The 20094-nt window shown below is 47.4% G+C and overlaps 1 protein-coding gene across 3 annotated transcripts in view; it reads left to right on the top strand.

Moving 5' to 3' along the window:
* Positions 1-20094, top strand: part of XPO7 (exportin 7) — a 144210-nt gene that overhangs the window by 89506 nt on the left and 34610 nt on the right. For all 3 annotated transcript variants that reach the window (XM_063931824.1, XM_063931822.1, XM_063931823.1), the window contains 9 exons: positions 2045-2110; positions 13452-13556; positions 13704-13869; positions 13979-14052; positions 14146-14265; positions 14465-14611; positions 17867-18039; positions 18245-18438; positions 19884-19989. In XM_063931824.1, coding sequence (XP_063787894.1) covers positions 2045-2110; positions 13452-13556; positions 13704-13869; positions 13979-14052; positions 14146-14265; positions 14465-14611; positions 17867-18039; positions 18245-18438; positions 19884-19989 — 1151 coding nt within the window. The remainder of the gene's footprint in view (positions 1-2044; positions 2111-13451; positions 13557-13703; positions 13870-13978; positions 14053-14145; positions 14266-14464; positions 14612-17866; positions 18040-18244; positions 18439-19883; positions 19990-20094) is intronic.

Genomic DNA, 20094 nt, shown 5'->3' with positions numbered 1-20094 from the left:
GGGTTATGTTACAGTTGGAATAGGTCTTGGACCGTTACTGTCGTTTGTTCATACTGTTAACTGGTTATGTATGATCCAGGTTACATGGTATGATTGGTGTGGGCTGGTATGAATCTTGCCCTTGGATTGCTAAATCCTGCCTTGTATTGTCCATCTCCTCTGAGCACAGTTCTCTAACTGAGGTCTGGAGGAGGGGCATAGAGGGAGGAGCCAGTGCACACCCATAGTCAAAGTTCTTTTTAGGTGCCCTATCTCCTGCGGAGCCCGTCTATACCCCATGGTCCTTACGGAGTCCCCAGCATCCTCTACGGACTAGGAGAAATAGATTTACCGGTAGGTTTAAAATCTTATTTTTTATCTGTAGCTTAAAAAGGGGCAATGTAAATCCCTGGGAGGTCATGTAATATCTTTGCACTTCAATGAGCACGTTTTTGTAGCAGGTGTATTCACTTCTCACATTATCTTTCTGGCTATTTGGTGGCTACAGGTGGTGGAAAGTGTTTTCCTAACTGGTTGAAATTATATGGCTGAGTATATCTGCAGCTAAACATGGTACCCATACTCGTTACTATTTTCCCACCCAATTTGTACTTCTAGAATTAATTGGCCGTAGATTACACTGTGCATGTACCCAGAAGAACCGCTGACCTGATTAATATCTTCACATATCGGTCAGGCAGACATTGACCATGTAATCCTCTGTGCGGTCATGTCCAATCACAGTAATGTTTTGTTGCATTTAGCTGTTCATCCTGAATGATATTGGCCAGGTCTTTCAGGTTTAAGGGCCCTACACACTGGCAGATCTCACTGCACGATATGAACGTTCTCATTTGTTCATATCATGCAGTGTGTAGGCACCAACGATTAACGATGCACGGGCCCGCGCTCGTTAATCATTGGTGCCCCGTCGCTTATGCATGCAGGCCAATATGGACGAGATTGTCCATATTAGCATGCAGTGCTATGGAGCCGGGTGATGGGGGGAGTGAAGAAACTTTGTTACCTCCCGTCTGCCGTATCGGCGGTCGGGCAGCTCGGCGGCGGGTCGCCCAGTTTGTAGGGCCCTTAGCCTCGTGAATGGTTATATGTATGTGTACAGAGATCTGTAGGCTAGGCAGGCGCACTGAGGGGCCCATTGCAGCTGTGTAGAAGTACGTTAAGAATGGCAAATATTAAGATTGATGTTTTATTTTGATTAATGTCTAGCAGTAAAGGTTTCACAAAAGTACAGAAGACTTCTTAGGTTGATGGCAGTGTTTGTTTTGTATAAAACAATGCTTAAAGCTACAATCCCATGAAAAATGTGCATTTTTAATTGTTTCATTTCTTCAGGCTGCTATTTCATTTCTAGTTCTGCAAAGTGTCATGCACTTACTATGGTAATCACAGTCATATGGCCATGATGTAGTGAGCAGAGATGCTTTGGAACACCTATCTGAGCTCTATTTGCTCATCTCACTCCTCATCCCCTCTGCTGTTGTGAGACGGTGTCTGCAGTAGACCGTCACAGGCATTACAGTGGACCATTATAGCGGACATGATAATGTTGCAGATAGTTTCGATAAATATTCTGTATAAAGTCCTGAATTAAGGGCAGTGGACTGGCATTATTATCATATGATGCTTCCTGGGAAGTGAAGGCTGCGTTTGGATGTGACCTGTAATCTGCAATATACTGGTTGCAGTGTCATCTTGTGGGGATTTATGCTCCGCTACAGTTCTCCTAATCACCTTATTTAACAAAATGTCATGCGCCCCCATATAATGTCACAGCGTATTTCATGTAAAAGAGCTAATGATGGCGTACACAAATATGAGGGTTTCAGTCATAACAAATAATAGTTTAAGATAAAGCTGTGATTGTGGGTTTATTATTATTATTATTATTATTATTATTATTCAGTCTCAATTGGTTCAGGTTTCTCCGCAGGGTTTAACACTGAGTAAAAGAGAGTGAATATTGTGGGACATGGCAGCCTGTGTTGTGTGTTATTCCGTGTTGTTAGCAATGTGATAACCAGCACTTATGTACACTCTGCAGGACAGCGTGGACTATTGCGTCATTGGAGTCAGTATTTTGTCACAGTTGACCAATGAAATCAACCAGGTAAGTGACACCTTCTTGACACTTTGCCAGACGTGGGGTAAAGGGCATTATCACTGAGAATCCCTGATGGCAGCTAGGCCTATTTATTCCTGTTCGCTACTGTTTACAGGTAATTCCCTGGCTCATTAAGCCCAGTGTCCTGCATGTATCACTGGACGCTGTGCGCTGCGGTATGTGCATAGAGGGAGTGTGCTGGGATTACTCGCAGCCATTTGTGCTTGTTATCTGTGGGATCAGATCGCACAACATGCACAGCACACTGATTAGTGGTATATAAATACAGCAGAGCTGCTACAGTGTGTTCTGGCTTCCAGCAAGTGCTACTGTATGTGCATTTATCTGCCTGCCCATGTACTGCTCATCTGTTTCCTAGTCTGTGTGTCATACAGAAGCACAGGGCGCTCTTGGCTCACACTGCACACATCACACGCCTGTCCCTCTCCTGATCACTTACAAAATCAAATTACTGTTTCTCTGACGTCCTAGTGGATGCTGGGTACTCCGTAAGGACCATGGGGAATAGACGGGCTCCGCAGGAGACTGGGCACTCTTAAAAGAAAGATTAGGTACTATATCTGGTGTGCACTGGCTCCTCCCTCTATGCCCCTCCTCCAGACCCCAGTTAGAATCTGTGCGCGGCCAGAGCTGGATGCACCTAGTGGGCTCTCCTGAGCTTACTAGAAAAGAAAGTATTTGTTAGGTTTTTTATTTTCAGTGAGATCTGCTGGCAACAGACTCACTGCTACGAGGGACTGAGGGGAGAGAAGCAAACCTACCTGCTTGCAGCTAGCTTGTGCTTCTAAGGCTACTGGACACCATTAGCTCCAGAGGGATCGAACACAGGGCCCTACCTCGATCGTCCGTTCCCGGAGCCGCGCCGCCGTCCCCCTTGCAGAGCCAGAAGACGGAAGAACCAGGAGAAAATCGGCGGCTGAAGACTCCGGTCTTCAATAAGGTAGCGCACAGCACTGCAGCTGTGCGCCATTGCTCCCACAGCACACCACACGCTCCGGTCACTGGTGGGTGCAGGGCGCTGGGGGGGCGGCGCCCTGGGCTGCAATAAGTATACCTTTTTGGCAAATGTGCACATAATACAGTTATAAACTGTATATGTGCCTAATCCCCCGCCATACACATAATTAAAAAAGCGGGAGAAGCCCGCCGCGGAGGGGGCGGGGCTATCTCCCTCAGCACTCCGGCGCCATTTTTTCTTCACAGCTCCGCTGGAAGGACGCTCCCCAGGCTCTCCCCTGCAGTATACACTACAAGAAGGGTAAAAAAGAGAGGGGGGGGCACATAAATTTAGGCGCAAAAGGTGATATAAGCAGCTATTGGGGGAAAATTCACTTTGTGTTAGTGTAAATCCCTCTGTTATATAGCGCTCAGGTGTGTGCTGGCATACTCTCTCTCTGTCTACCCAAAGGACTTGGTGGGGTCCTGTCCTCAGTCAGAGCATTCCCTGTGTGTTTGCGGTGTGTCGGTACGGCTGTGTCGACATGTTTGAGGAGGACGCTTACGTCGAGGCGGAGCAGGTGCCGATAAGTGTGATGTCGCCCCCTGCGGGGCCGACACCAGAGTGGATGAATATGTGGAAGGTATTAACCGACAGTGTCAACTCCTTGCATAAAAGGTTCGATGACGCAGCTTTGGGACAGCCGGCATCTCAGCCCGCGCCTGCCCAGGCATCTCAGAGGCCATCAGGGGCTCAAAAACGCCCGCTACCTCAGATGGCAGACACAGATGTCGACACGGAGTCTGACTCCAGTGTAGACGAGGATGAGACAAATGTACAGTCCACAAGGGTCATCCGATGCATGATTACGGCAATGAAAAATGTGTTGCACATTTCTGACATTAACCCGGTTACCATTAAAAAGGGTATTATGTTTGGGGAGAAAAAGCAGCCAGTGACTTTTCCCCCATCTGATGAGTTAAATGAATTGTGTAAAGAAGCGTGGTGTTCCCCAGATAAGAAATTAGTGATTTCTAAGAGGTTACTAATGGCGTACCCTTTCCTGCCAACGGACAGGTTACGTTGGGAAACATCCCCTAGGGTGGACAAGGCGCTCACACGCTTATCAAAAAAGGTGGCACTGCCGTCTCAGGACACGGCCGCCTTAAAGGAGCCTGCAGATAGAAAGCAGGAGGATATCATGAAGTCTGTGTATACACACTCAGGTACTATACTGAGACCTGCAATTGCTTCAGCATGGATGTGTAGTGCTGCAGCTGCTTGGTCTGATACCCTGTCAGATAACATTGATTCCCTTGACAGGGATACTATTTTGCTAACCATAGAGCATATTAAAGACGTCGTCTTACATATGAGGGATGCACAGAGGGACATTTGCCGGCTGGCATCTAGAATTAATGCAATGTCCATTTCTGCCAGGAGAGTATTATGGACTCGGCAGTGGACAGGTGATGCTGATTCTAAAAGGCACATGGAGGTTTTGCCTTATAAGGGTGAGGAATTGTTTGGGGACGGTCTCTCGGACCTCGTATCCACAGCAACAGCTGGGAAGTCGACTTTTTTACCTCAGGTTCCCTCACAGCCTAAGAAAGCACCGTATTATCAAGTACAGTCCTTTCGGCCTCAGAAAGGCAAGCGGGTCAGAGGCGCTTCCTTTCTGCCCAGAGGCAGGGGTAGAGGGAAAAAGCTGCACCAGGCAGCCAGTTCCCAGGAACAAAAATCATCCCCTGCTTCCACTAAGTCCACCGCATGACGCTGGGGCTCCACAGGTGGAGCCAGGTGCGGTGGGGGCGCGTCTCCGGAACTTCAGCGACCAGTGGGTTCGCTCACAGGTGGATCTCTGGGTTCTACAGGTGGTATCTCAGGGATACAAGCTGGAGTTCGAGGCGTCTCCCCCTCGCCGTTACCTCAAATCAGCCTTGCCAGCTGCTCCCAAGGAAAGGGAGGTAGTACTGGCGGCAATTCACAAGCTGTACCTTCAGCAGGTGATAATCAAAGTTCCCCTCCTTCAACAGGGACGGGGTTACTATTCCACAATGTTTGTGGTACTGAAACCAGACGGTTCGGTGAGACCCATTCTAAATTTGAAATCTTTGAACGCTTATATAAGGAAGTTCAAGTTCAAAATGGAATCGCTCAGGGCGGTTATTGCAAGCCTTGAAGAGGGGGATTTTATGGTGTCACTGGACATCAAGGATGCTTACCTACATGTCCCCATTTACCCACCTCACCAGGAGTACCTCAGGTTTGTGGTACAGGACTGTCATTACCAATTCCAGACGTTGCCGTTTGGTCTGTCCACGGCACCGAGGGTATTTACCAAGGTAATGGCCGAAATGATGATACTCCTTCGAAAGAAGGGAGTTATAATTATCCCATACTTGGACGATCTCCTTATAAAGGCAAGGTCCAAGGAGCAGTTGTTAGTCGGAGTAGCGCTATCTCGGGAAGTGCTACAACAGCACGGCTGGATTCTGAATATCCCATAGTCGCAGCTGATTCCTGCGACGCGTCTGCTGTTCTTGGGCATGATTCTGGACACTGAACAGAAGAAGGTGTTTCTCCCGGAGGAGAAGGACCAGGAATTGTCATCTCTGGTCAGGGACCTCCTGAAACCAAAACAATTGTCGGTGCATCACTGCACGCGAGTCCTGGGAAAGATGGTAGCTTCTTACGAAGCAATTCCCTTCGGCAGGTTCCATGCAAGGATCTTTCAGTGGGATCTGTTAGATAAGTGGTCCGGATCGCATCTTCAGATGCATCGGTTGATCACCCTGTCCCCGAGGGCCAGGGTGTCTCTGCTGTGGTGGCTGCAGAGTGCTCATCTTCTCGAGGGACGCAGATTCGGCATTCAGGACTGGGTCCTGGTGACCACGGATGCAAGCCTCCGAGGTTGGGGGGCAGTCACTCAGGGAAGAAACTTCCAAGGGCTGTGGACAAGTCAGGAGGCTTGTCTGCACATCAATATCCTGGAACTAAGGGCCATATACAACGCCCTGAGTCAAGCGGAGCCTCTGCTTCAAAACCAACCGGTGCTGATTCAGTCAGACAACATCACGGCGGTCGCCCATGTAAACCGACAGGGCGGCACAAGAAGCAGGATGGCGATGGCAGAAGCCACAAGGTTTCTTCGATGGGCGGAGAATCACGTGCTAGCACTCTCAGCGGTGTTCATTCCGGGAGTGGACAACTGGGAAGCAGACTTCCTCAGCAGGCACGACCTCCACCCGGGAGAGTGGGGACTTCATCCAGAAGTGTTTAAGCTGATTGTAAATCATTGGGAAAGGCCACAGGTGGACATGATGGCGTCCCGCCTCAACAAAAAGCTAAAAAGATATTGCGCCAGGTCAAGGGACCCTCAGGCGATAGCTGTGGACGCTCTAGTGACACCGTGGGTGTACCAGTCGGTTTATGTGTTCCCTCCTCTGCCTCTCATACCCAAGGTACTGAGGATTATAAGAAAGAGAGGAGTAAGAACTATACTCATCGTTCCGGATTGGCCAAGAAGAACTTGGTACCCGGAACTAAAAGAAATGATCTCAGAGGACCCTTGGCCTCTGCCGCTCCGACAGGACCTGCTACAGCAGGGGCCCTGTCTGTTCCATGACTTACCGCGGCTGCGTTTGACGGCATGGCGGTTGAACGCCGGATCCTAATGGAAAAGGGCATTCCAGATGAAGTCATTCCTACGCTGATTAAAGCTAGGAAGGATGTGACAGCAAAACATTATCACCGCATATGGCGAAAATATGTTGCTTGGTGTGAGGCCAGGAAGGCCCCAACAGAGGAATTTCAGCTGGGTCGATTTCTGCACTTCCTACAGTCAGGAGTGACTATGTTCCTAAAATTGGGATCCATTAAAGTCCAGATTTCGGCCCTGTCTATTTTCTTTCAAAAAGAACTGGCTTCACTTCCTGAAGTTCAGACGTTTGTTAAGGGAGTGCTGCATATTCAGCCCCCTTTTGTGCCTCTAGTGGCACCTTGGGATCTTAACGTTGTGTTGGATTTCCTGAAATCCCACTGGTTTGAGCCACTTAAGACCGTGGAGCTAAAGTATCTCACGTGGAAAGTGGTCATTTTATTGGCCTTAGCTTCGGCTAGGCGTGTGTCAGAATTGGTTGCTTTGTCCTGTAAAAGCCTATATCTGATTTTCCATATGGACAGGGCAGAATTGAGGACTCCAATTTCTCCCAAAGGTGGTATCAGCGTTTCATTTGAACCAACCTATTGTGGTGCCTGCGGCTACTCGGGACTTGGAGGATTCCAAGTTGCTGGACGTTGTCCGGGCCCTGAAAATCTATGTTTCCAGGACGGCTAGAGTCAGGAAAACCGACTCGCTGTTTATCCTGCATGCACCCAACAAGCTGGGTGCTCCTGCTTCTAAGCAGACTATTGCTCGCTGGATCTGTAGCACGATTCAACTTGCACATTCTGCCGCATCCTAAATCAGTAAAAGCCCATTCCACGAGGAAGGTGGGCTCTTCTTGGGCGGCTGCCCGAGGGGTCTCGGCTTTACAACTTTGCCAAGCTGCTACTTGGTCGGGATCAAACACTTTTTTGCAAAATTCCACAAGTTTGATACCCTGGCTGAGGAGGACCTTGAGTTTGCTCATTCGGTGCTGCAGAGTCATCCGCACTCTCCCGCCCGTTTGGGAGTTTTGGTATAATCCCCATGGTCCTTACGGAGTACCCAGCATCCACTAGGACGTCAGAGAAAATAAGAATTTACTCACCGGTAATTCTATTTCTCGTAGTCCGTAGTGGATGCTGGGAGCCCGTCCCAAGTGCGGACTTTCTGCAATACTTGTATATAGTTATTGCTTAACTATAGGGTTTTGTTATGAGCCATCTGTTAAATGAGGCTCAGTTGTTGTTCATACTGTTAACTGGGTATAGTTATCACAAGTTGTACAGTGTGATTGGTGTGGCTGGTATGAGTCGTACCCTGGATTCCAAATCCTTTCCTAGTAATGTCAGCTCTTCCGGGCACAGTTTCCCTAACTGAGGTCTGGAGGAGGGGCATAGAGGGAGGAGCCAGTGCACACCAGATATAGTACCTAATCTTTCTTTTAAGAGTGCCCAGTCTCCTGCGGAGCCCATCTATTCCCCATGGTCCTTACGGAGTACCCAGCATCCACTACGGACTACGAGAAATAGAATTACCGGTGAGTAAATTCTTATTTTTTACATTTAGTGAATGAACCCTTTGTATTTTTGGTAAAGAGTCCTTTTAAGGTTATGGAAACTTTAATGAATAATATATATAGCAGCAGTGGCCAAACTCAGTCCTCAAGACCCCTAACAGTCACGTTTTCCAGGCCACCTACAGATTAGCTTTTCCCAGAATTTTGCGTCTTATTCTCATTGTACCCGCACATAGAGCCTGATTCATGTTTGTTAAGGGGGGTACTCACTGAGAGATCCATGCTTAAAATCTAAGCAATCTACTTAACTCGGATATCAAGATTTACGCAAAAATTTTAGCCCTACGATTGAATAGTGTATTACCACACCTTGTCCATAATGATCAGGTGGGATTTATCCCCGGCCGCCAAGCTCGTGACAACACAAGACGTATTGTTAGCCTTGCTCACTACATTAACCTTACGCACACTCCTGCCCTTTTGCTTTCTCTGGACGCAGAGAAGGCGTTTGACAGGATAGGTTGGCCCTTCCTATTCGAAACACTTGCCCATTTCGGCTTTCATGGGGAATTTCTCACAGGAATCCAGGCCTTGTACTCGAGCCCCTCCGCCAGAGTATCCGTGAATGGAGTGCAGTCGGACCCTCTAGTTATCTCCAACGGCACCAGACAGGGCTGCCCACTCTCGCCTCTGATCTTTGCCTTAGTTATAGAGCCTCTAGCAGCCCGCATCCGAGCCTCGCCCGACATCGGGGGATTGAAGGTGGGGGGTTCTACTTATAAAATCTCTCTATTTGCAGACGATGTCCTCCTATCGCTTTCCTCACCACACACTTCTTTGCCGAACCTTCTTGACCTCCTCCTTGAATATGGCCAAGTTTCGGGGTACAAAGTTAACTGGTCCAAAACGGAGGCTCTCCCCTTCCACATCCCCCCTCCCCGATTATCCCACATGCAAAGCAACTTTAAATTCACCTGGTGCGCCTCTAAAATCCGTTACCTGGGGATCTTTATTACACGCTGCTATGGAGATTTATATAAGGAAAACTTTTCGCCACTGTTCAAAAACCTTAAAGCCGACCTCCATAAATGGCAATCACTAATTATCTCCTGGTTGGGGCGCATTGTAGCTCTGAAAATGAACATTGTCCCCCGCCTACTTTATTTGTTTCAGACACTACCAGTGAAGGTTCCGGAATCTGTTTTAGCACAAGTCCACTCATGGCTGCTCCGATTTGTGTGGAGAAACAAGGTGCCTAGAATAGGCTTCTCAACCCTGCGCAAACCAGTGCAGGAAGGAGGTAGAGGTTTCCCAGACATCCGCCTATATTATTTGGTCTCCCACCTTAGCCAGGCGGTAACCTGGTTCGCCCCTACACAGACTTTACGTTGGCTTCAGCTGGAGTCGGCACTTAGCCACACCCCATCTTTGTCATCCCTACTCCTATCCCCCCCTAGATCCAGATCTCCCCATCTACAATTGCACCCGGTACTAGATTTCACCTGTCAGATCTGGGACTATTGCACGCGTCGCTTTCACTTACTGTCATCTCCCTCGGCGCTTACCCCCTTATGGGACAACCCTTCATTTGCACCGGGTCAGTCATTGTCCCGCTCGGGTCCATGGGTGGAACGGAACATTCGCTTTGCTCAGGACATGCTCTCCGATGGAACTTGCGCTCCTCTATCGGACATCATGACGAAATTTGACTTCCCGGAGGCAAACCCTTTCACCTATTTCCAGCTGAGACATTTTATCACTTCTTTATCAAACTCGTCCCCGTTCCAACCTCTCACCACGATGGAGTCCTACTGTTACCACAAACCACTCGAGCGAGGAATCATCTCTCTGCTGTATTCCCTTCTCCAGAATCGGGATCAGAAGACGACCCCGGCCTTCGTGCTCCAGTGGGAACGGGATCTAGGGCCGGTACCTGAGGACTATGATTGGTCGGACATCTTCGCTGCGGTCGCGAAGTCCTCTATCTCAACCCTGGTAAAGGAAAACGCATATAAAATCCTATACAGGTGGTATCTTGTCCCCTCAAGACTCCACAAAATGTTTCCATCCTCATCACCCATGTGCTGGCGAGAATGCGGGGAACATGGCTCTTTCCTCCATATTTGGTGGACGTGCCCTAAAATCACAATATTCTGGGATGCAGTCGCACGTCTGTTGAGTGCAGTACTCCAGACCCAAGTACAAAAAGCCCCTTGGTCCTTCCTACTAGGCCTCCCCATTACTAACGCACCCCCAAACTCCGGTAAACTGCTGACACAGATCCTAAACGCAGCTAGATGCTCAATTGCCCTTCAATGGAAACAGAGGGAGCCCCCCCCTATTAGGCAGGTCATCAACAAAGTATGGTATCTCGCAAGCATGGAAAAAATCACTGCATATCTCCATAATAGATCTTTCCAGTTTCTTCTGAGCTGGGAACTATGGTTCGATTCACAGGCTCCCGCAAGTGGATTACGATCCCCCGGGAGCTCGATGGCTCTACTGCTCTGAGTACGGTGCTCACCTATGCTGACAAGTGGTTACAAGCTCGCCCCCCAAATGTGACCCCTTCGTGTCCCTCAGGCAGCATTTTCCCTTTATATACTAACGCCCTACACGTGATCAGCGGATAGTGGAGGCGCACTAGCGGCGCCCCCAAACCTGGGTCTTCCCCCCCCCCCCCCTATCCTACTCCCATCCCGTCTTGTCCCGCTCCCGCATGTCGACCTTTTCATGTGTCGACCATTTTCATGTGTCAACCATGTGTCCATGTCGACTATGTCAATGTCGCCCAATAGCGGTCGACCTAATGACTGTCGACCATAACATGGTCGACCATTCATACCGCAACCCTCTGTACATGTTACATCTGCCCCATCTGCAGTGCAGCAAGGTTTTTCCCAGGTGCTTGTTATTTTGCTTTCCTTACAAACTGAATCAGGCTTATAGGGGGCAATTCAATTATGTGCCGGACGTAGCAAGCATTTTTAGGGTACCATAGGTTAGCGAGCACTTTAGGTTAGTCGGGCATGTAGCCGGCCAGGTGAAAGGAAAAAGTCGGGATGCCATTGCTGGCTTTTAAACACAGCGGCAACTTCGCCTACAATTGAGTTCTGTACATAGTGTCCTAGGTACTTCAAATTAGTTTTTTATGTTGCAACATAATTGGTATAAAATCACAGATTAACCTCAACTATGTGTGACACGAGGAATGGCACGGGTCACTCGTATTAGATGCTTTGCCTTTTTACCCTGATTAGCGAATAAGTCGCACACACAAGCTTCATGAAATGCCAGCGTCAGTACTCAATACTTTTTTCTGAATTTTGCATCTTAATTTGCTAATGTTCTAAGTAGCTATTCGTGTACTAAGTACTTAGGATTAGAATTTGTTGTCGCAAAGGAATTGGTATAAGTAAGCATAACATTGCACGGAGCGAGTCAAGAACGTCATACCCTCCGACATGACCCATTCCGCTGGGTAGAAATTGCTCTGTTCCTGGATTTACTAGCCAGTGGCAGTTACAGAGGTGGGGCTGCAGCACAGTCCACAATTCAAATAGGGGAGTGAGTCCTGGCCAGTGATGTTTTGCAGTGTTTGGGGTGACAGTTGGTGTGGCTCCCCAATTTTCAGCCCCACCTCTGCAACTGCCACTGTCGAGGAAGTCCAGGAACAGAGCATTTTGTACCTAATGGAAAGGGTCATGCCGGAGGGTATGCAGCTTCCGCCTTTTACCCAGATTGTGGAACTTTTTTTCCTGAATTTTACATCTTAATTCTTTAAAATTGTATTAAATGTTTAGGATAGTATTTTTGGTGCAAAATAATTGATTAAAAGTAGCAGATTACGACACATACTTAATAAAAAAAACTTGCATAGCAAAGTTTTAAAATCCCTCTGCATGCCTAGTGGAGCTGTGAGGATAGATGTATCTGTAGCTGGTGAGCAGGCAAGTCGTTACAGTCACATATTAATATTTCCCAACTGACACATTCTAACGATCCACAGGGGTGTGGTATTGAAGGTCGACAGTGTCTAGGTCGACCACTATTGGTCGACAGGGTCTGTAGGTCAACATGGTCTAGGTCAACAGGTCAAAAGGCCGACGTGAGTTTTTACAAAATTTTGACCTGGAACCCCAATTAGTGCACCGTGTACCCTTGCATGGCTCTCTTCACTCGCCATGCTCTGGGCAAGGTGCCTCACTCCGCTACCGCTGCGCTCGGCACGGGTTACCGTTCCCAATTGTAGCCACGTGGATGGTAAAGTATGAAAAAGTTCACAAAAAGAAACAAAAATGTGAAACACTCATGTCGACCTAGTTACTATCTACCAATAGTGGTTGACCTAAGTCTTGTCGACCTAGAGACCAGATACCGATCCACAGATGGTCGGAATACAGTACATGAAGGTCTATGGGCTTCTGAGGGCTAAGTTTGCCCACCCCTGATATATGTGATGGTGATGAAGGTCTGAGGGGCACCTTGATTCCAGTACCAGGGTTTTTGTGTGTTTTGTTTTTCTCCGGTCATAAATCTACCAGGTGCAGAATATACCCATGATAAAGTACAGCAGGGAGTTTATTATCCCTTATAATACACAAGGTTTATAATGGACAATAAGTGATGTCCTCAGCTCACCAGTTATACAGATATTTACAGTAGGTTTTTCTTAATATAGTAACACAGCTTGTTTAGTGTAAACCTACTACAGCATTGTTTTTTGTGTATTTATTTTAGCAGAACAATCCTCATCACTATAACGGACCATCACTGGATTAGTTTTTTGTTTTGTTGTGCTATAGAAAATTTTCTTAATAAAATCGAGCAGAATGCTGAAGTATAAATTCTATACCTCCGCTCGCCTAGTGACCATTGATGTCCTGTAACGAAACTACCAGCGGGGATGGCTGAATACTAATAATCTGGGCAGACTGGATCTTGTTAAAATTGTGCCAACAAATACTGGATTTACTTCACACTAATTAAAATACAGTTATGTACATTGTTGGGGTCTTGCCTAAGCTGGACAATAACGTTTAATGTTTGAACAGAGTTTTCTTGTGCTCGTTATGCAGAATCGGAGATCCTGAATTTTTATCTGTGATAGTATGGAAAATGTATATATTAGATATATGGGATTCATATTTCTGGTGTGCTGGACAATGTAAAATTAGTTACATGACTAGATGATTGACCAGCACGGGGCAATTGTGTTTTGCAGGCTGATGCCACACACCCCCTGACCAAGCACCGTAAAATCGCCTCATCCTTCCGAGACTCATCCTTGTTTGATATCTTCACACTGTCCTGCAACCTACTCAAACAGGTACAATAGTCTGGTGACTTTAAACCCCTATCACAGTACATCTGGCTGGATGGGGGGCACTACTGCAGCTGCAGATAGGATGCCCAACACAGCAGTCTGGCTTCAGTACAATATTTCCTGACATTCCTTTATTTATTTTACTTCAAGGCATCAGGAAAGTCTTTGCTCCTGTCTGACGGGTCTCAGCATGATCTGCTCATGCAGCTTCTCAAACTCACCCACAACTGTCTGAACTTTGACTTTATTGGCACATCGACCGATGAGTCCTCTGATGACCTCTGCACAGTGCAGATCCCCACAAGCTGGCGCTCAGGTGAGGACTGGGTAGCTGGGTCGGTGATGGGCAGGTAGGGCATAAGAAGCGATATGTAGGGAAGATAAGGGTCCATCATTATCATGTCATTCTCTTCTTTTCTCTGCAGCTTTCCTGGATTCGTCCACACTACAGCTCTTTTTTGACTTGTATCATTCCATTCCGCCAAACTTCTCCCCACTGGTGAGTGCATGTTACAGTTTGTCTCATTATGCCCCTCCCATAATAGGTCACCCGCGAGGAGTTCCTCTAACGCAGGTCTGATTTATCCTCCAGGTCCTCTCATGTCTGGTACAGATTGCATCTGTGCGGCGTTCCTTATTTAATAATGCAGAAAGAGCCAAGTTCCTCTCTCACTTGGTGGACGGAGTGAAGAGAATTTTAGAAAATCCCCAAGTAAGTGTGTGAAGGATTTTGAGTCATGGGGTTACCAGGCAGTGAGTGCACCCCATAACTCTCCATCAGAAATGTTGTATCTGTACACAATTGCCTGCCCATGTACAAGAACGTTTTTTAACACGTGGCTTCCTATAATTATTATCTGGCCATATCCAAACCACTAGTGATCTCACTGACTGTTGCGTTTCTTCTACAGAGCCTGTCTGACCCCAATAATTACCACGAGTTCTGCCGTCTGCTGGCCCGGCTGAAGAGTAATTACCAGCTAGGAGAGCTAGTCAAGGTGGAGAATTACCCCGAAGTCATCAGACTCATCGCTAACTTTACAGTCACCAGTCTTCAGGTACACAAGGGCATGATAGGGGTGGTGCTGAGGCCAGGAGTAGAAGACTAACATCCTTAGGCACGGACTGAATAGTAATTACTGACCGCTTAGATCCTCCGTTTCTGGTGATTTTGAATATGTGCCCAAAATCAGACCATGAGCATAGTGTAGGGAAATTGTTGTTAAAGAACTTTGTATACTAGCAGTTGGCAACATAATATCTTAGTGTCGTTTTCCTGGTGGCCTTAAAGAGGCCTTTGCTGAGAAGTATCAGCCACACATATCAGAGGAGCTGTGTAACCTTAAACAGTAGTGTAGCCTATAGCTGGTGACTCTAACTAACTTGCAACACAGACCACACGGCGCCCTTACTGATTGAGATACTAGTACCTTTTAAAGTTGCCGCTGTTAGGACATGTGACTCATTGGAGAGCTGCAGGCTTGGCCACCTGTTGTATTGTTTGTCAGTAACTTTAAGGTCACATGTAAATGGAGCATCCGTACCACAAAGACGATTAACAAGCCGCGGTTCTGGTTCTTGTTTTTAATTTACCAAATGTTTCTTCTTATGGTAGGAAGGACATTATTGCAAATTTGTGTGTATAAAAGAGCGAGAAATTACCATTAGTTTAATTCCATGGAATACTCCACATCAGCCTACACAAGTGGTGTACTCACTAGATGGATGTCTTTGAGAATCTCTCTAGCAGTTTTATAACGTTAGGCAGCCCTGGTGTATATCAAAGAAATCAAATTAACAGTCATAATTCTCTCATCCGATAAAGGTGTGAAAACATGACCACCCCACTGCATTGCAAGTGGTCTGCCCACCCAGGAGGTTGTCACCCGTCTTTGTATAATGTGCCCTTACAGTTGCCAGCACCTGACATTTATCTTAACTAAATGTTGGATTATTTTGGAACAGTACAAATTACATAAACAAATTAGCAAAACAGCGACTTACGGTACAAGACAATTTAGGACAAATACATGGTATATTAACATCAGAGGACAGGACACTGAAATAATCCTCATGGTGGCAGAATCTGAGGGTTAGGTGCCATTGTAGGGAGTATAGAGTAGAAGATAGTCTAAGAGAGGGAAAAAGCACATGAGGGAAGAGGGCCCTCCTCGTGAGAGCTAACGTTCTAAAGGGGAGGGGCAGACAGTCGGGTGACACAGATTGGTTAGCAGTGAGCATGTAATAGAGGGTTAGGATGAAAGAAGGGCTGAAAGTGAGCCATGCAGCAGAGGGTTGGGATGAGAGATGGGGTAGAAGTGAGCCATGTAGCAGAGGGAGAGGATGAGAGATGGAGTAGAAGTGAGCCATGTAGCAGAGGGTTGGGATGAGAGATGGGGTAGAAGTGAGCCATGTAGCAGAGGGTTGGGATGAGAGATGGAGTAGAAGTGAGCCATGTAGCAGAGGGTTGGGATGAGAGATGGAGTAGAAGTGAGCCATGTAGCAGAGGGAGAGGATGAGAGATGGGGTAGAAGTGAGCCATGTAGCAGAGGGTTAGGATGAGAGATGGGGTAGAAGTGAGCCATGTAGCAGAGGGTTAGGATAAGAGATGGGGTAGAAGTGAGCCATGTAGCAGAGGGTTGAGATGAAAGATGGAGTAGAAGTGAGCCATGTAACAGAGGGAGAGGATGAGAGATGGAGTAGAAGTGAGCCATGTAGCAGAGGGTTGGGATGAGAGATGGGGTAGAAGTGAGCCATGTAGCAGAGGGTTGGGATGAGAGATGGGGTAGAAGTGAGCCATGTAGCAGAGGGTTAGGATAAGAGATGGGGTAGAAGTGAGCCATGTAGCAGAGGGTTAGGATGAGAGATGGAGTAGAAGTGAGCCATGTAGCAGAGGGTTAAGATAAGAGATGGAGTAGAAGTGAGCCATGTAGCAGAGGGTTGGGATGAGAGATGGGGTAGAAGTGAGCCATGTAGCAGAGGGTTAGGATAAGAGATGTGGTAGAAGTGAGCCATGTAGCAGAGGGTTATTATAAGAGATGGAGTAGAAGTGAGCCATGCAGCAGAGGGTTAGGATAAGAGATGGAGTAGAAGTGAGCCATGTAGCAGAGGGAGAGGATGAGAGATGGAGTAGAAGTGAGCCATGTAGCAGAGGGTTGGGATGAGAGATGGGGTAGAAGTGAGCCATGTAGCAGAGGGTTGGGATGAGAGATGGAGTAGACGTGAGCCATGTAGCAGAGGGTTGGGATGAGAGATGGAGTAGAAGTGAGCCATGTAGCAGAGGGAGAGGATGAGAGATGGGGTAGAAGTGAGCCATGTAGCAGAGGGTTAGGATGAGAGATGGGGTAGAAGTGAGCCATGTAGCAGAGGGTTAGGATAAGAGATGGGGTAGAAGTGATCCATGTAGCAGAGGGAGAGGATGAGAGATGGGGTAGAAGTGAGCCATGTAGCAGAGGGTTAGGATAAGAGATGGGGTAGAAGTGAGCCATGCAGCAGAGGGTTGGGATGAGAGATGGGGTAGAAGTGAGCCATGTAGCAGAGGGTTAGGATAAGAGATGGGGTAGAAGTGAGCCATGTTGCAGAGGGTTGGGATGAGAGATGGGGTAGAAATGAGCCATGTAGCAGAGGGAGTGGATGAGAGATGGGGTAGAAGTGAGCCATGTAGCAGAGGGTTGGGATGAGAGATGGGATAGAAGTGAGCCATGCAGCAGAGGGTTGGAATGAGAGATGGGGTAGAAGTGAGCCATGTAGCAGAGGGTTGGGATGAGAGGTGGAGTAGAAGTGAGCCATGTAGCAGAGGGTTAGGATGAGAGATGGGGTAGAAGTGAGCCATGTAGCAGAGGGTTAGGCTAAGAGATGGGGTAGAAGTGAGCCATGTAGCAGAGGGAGAGGATGAGAGATGGGGTAGTAGTGAGCCATGTAGCAGAGGGAGAGGATGAGAGATGGGGTAGAAGTGAGCCATGTAGCAGAGGGTTAGGATGAGAGATGGGGTAGAAGTGAGCCATGTAGCAGAGGGTTAGGATGAGAGATGGGGTAGAAGTGAGCCATGCAGCAGAAGGTTAAAATAAGAGTTGGGGTAGAAGTGAGCCATGAAGCACAGGGTGAGGATGAGAGATGGCTGGGTTTGATGAAGAAGTGGGTCTTGAGAGCCCGTTTAAGGTTTGTAGAGAGTCTGAGAGTGTGATGGGGAGAGGTGGGGATTACCATGGTCAAAATCTTGGAGGCAGGAATAGGAGGAAGTAATCAGTTGGCAGGAGAACATTATAGCTCCAATACATCAATAATGCCCCTTCCTACTTTGTCCTTTTTTCCAGCACTGGGAATTTGCCCCCAATTCGGTGCATTACCTCCTGAGCCTGTGGCAGCGTCTCGCGGCGTCTGTGCCCTACGTGAAGGCTACGGAACCTCATCTTCTGGAAACCTACACACCGGAGGTGACCAAAGCCTACGTTACATCTCGCCTGGAGTCTGTGCACATTATCCTCAGGTTCGAGGACTGTTCCATTTAACAGCATTGCATTTATCCATAGAGCATGAACGCTAGCATTGGGGTTATGTAAAGCACAGTAGATTGCTGGCTAGACTCGAGTAGTTCCATTTAGCACATAAATCACAAGTTAGTTGAGATACCATAACATTTATCTTTGGTGGTTGAGCACACTGCCAGCATGTGACTGATTGCATTTCTGTAGGGACGGACTTGAAGACCCCCTGGAAGATGCAGGTCTGGTGCAGCAACAGCTGGACCAACTTTCCACCATCGGGCGCTGCGAGTATGACAAGACTTGTGCTCTCCTAGTGCAACTATTCGACCAATCAGCACAGACCTATCAGGAGCTTCTGCAGAGTGGGTCCGCCCCCAGTATGGAGCTGACTGTGCAGGAAGGTGAGGACACGTGGGGGAGAATGAGAACTTCGTCTTTTTATTCTTAGTAGGTCTCCTTTTTTGTTGTGGTTAAGGAGCGAGTATAGTAACTGTTACAAAATATATGTATGAGCAGCGTATGTGTTAATGAGCTGAATATACATGAAATAATTGGAGTATCTACACTTTACTGAGTAAGTTACCATGATAGAAAGTGAGGTCCTTCTCTAACAGAGCACATACTACAAACACAGTGGAATCCGCTTAATCAGTCTGGCAGCACTTATCAGGTGCATGAAAGGGAGGGGTCACAGCAAGCAGATATCAAAAAGTGTGGGGGTGGCTTTTTTTCCCCACGGTATCCCCCAGCACACTAAATAGTATTTGCAACAATACTTTGAATTTCTATTACCATATAGATTTTGAGATATTTGTTGCATATATTTGCAAATACATGGTAAGCTGCTTCAAGGCTTCTCTGATTACCGGCAGTCCCTACACTCCATGATGACAGTACCCACAGGATACGGTCATTAGGTCGACCACTATCGGCACGAGTTTTTAAAAATGTAAAAAAAAAAAATTTGAACTTTTCAATACTTTACGATCCACGTGGACTACGTTTGGAAATAGTAACCTGTGCCGAGCGCAGCGGTGCAGAGCGAAGCACCTTGCCCGAAGCACGACGAGCGAAGCGAGGGTACACGATGCACTAATTGTGGTTCCCCGTCACTTTACGAAGAAAACGACACCAAAAAAGTAAAATCAAACAATCATATTGACCTTTATCCATGTCGACCTGATGACCATGTCGCCCTAATGGATGTCGACCAATAGTGGTCGACCTAATGACCCATACCCGTACGCACTTAGATCCATGTAATTGTCTTGTAAGGCCTCATGATAAAGGCCCGTACAGAAATACACCCAAATTGAGGGCTAGCTTACCTAGGAGCCACCCCTGGGATCTCCAAGTAGCACTAAAGGAACCAGCCTTCCAAGTGCTGATCCCTCATAATGTGACTGGAAGACTGCAGAAATGTATGTGTGGGTTCATAGACCGGGCCAGCAATGCTACAGCAAATCAAATAAGTGCTGTTTCAGGTATTCCACTTGCATGGGATCCCTGTAGTGTTATGAGGGGGCATACAGTCAATAAGTCAACTTTGTGGTCCTGAATGCGCCCGCTGAGTCTGTCTGCCCATCGCCTATATAAAGTGGACGATTGTGAAATATTGTCAGATAGGGGATTCCTTTGGCAGGAACCCATCATTCCACCTTCTCCTAGTGGGTGATATCTACTTTATCCTTGGGTTATAGGAAATATCTATAGGCTCAATCTGATCTACTTTCTCTCTTGTGACTATCTTTAGCATGTTGCCAGTGTCCGTACGTTCTGATGTTGGCACTTGGACGTCTCCTCTGATTCCTTCAGCCTATAAACTGTCACCTTTCTTTTGGATCAGGGCGACTCACTTGGCTGGTTTACATTATTGGCGCAGTGATTGGCGGCCGGGTCTCTTTTGCCAGCACCGATGAGCAGGATGCTATGGACGGAGAACTGGTGTGTCGGTACGTATGAAGCTCTGCAGAGCAGCTGTAATGTGTCCTGTTCAGTTTAGAAGGTACTGGTAGTATTGTTTAATTTAAGGAGGTGGCAGGAAGGGTATCTAAGGC

Source organism: Pseudophryne corroboree, chromosome 6 (assembly GCF_028390025.1).
Source record: "Pseudophryne corroboree isolate aPseCor3 chromosome 6, aPseCor3.hap2, whole genome shotgun sequence".
Classification (NCBI taxonomy): domain Eukaryota; kingdom Metazoa; phylum Chordata; class Amphibia; order Anura; family Myobatrachidae; genus Pseudophryne; species Pseudophryne corroboree.
This window is presented reverse-complemented; position numbering and strand designations above follow the sequence as displayed.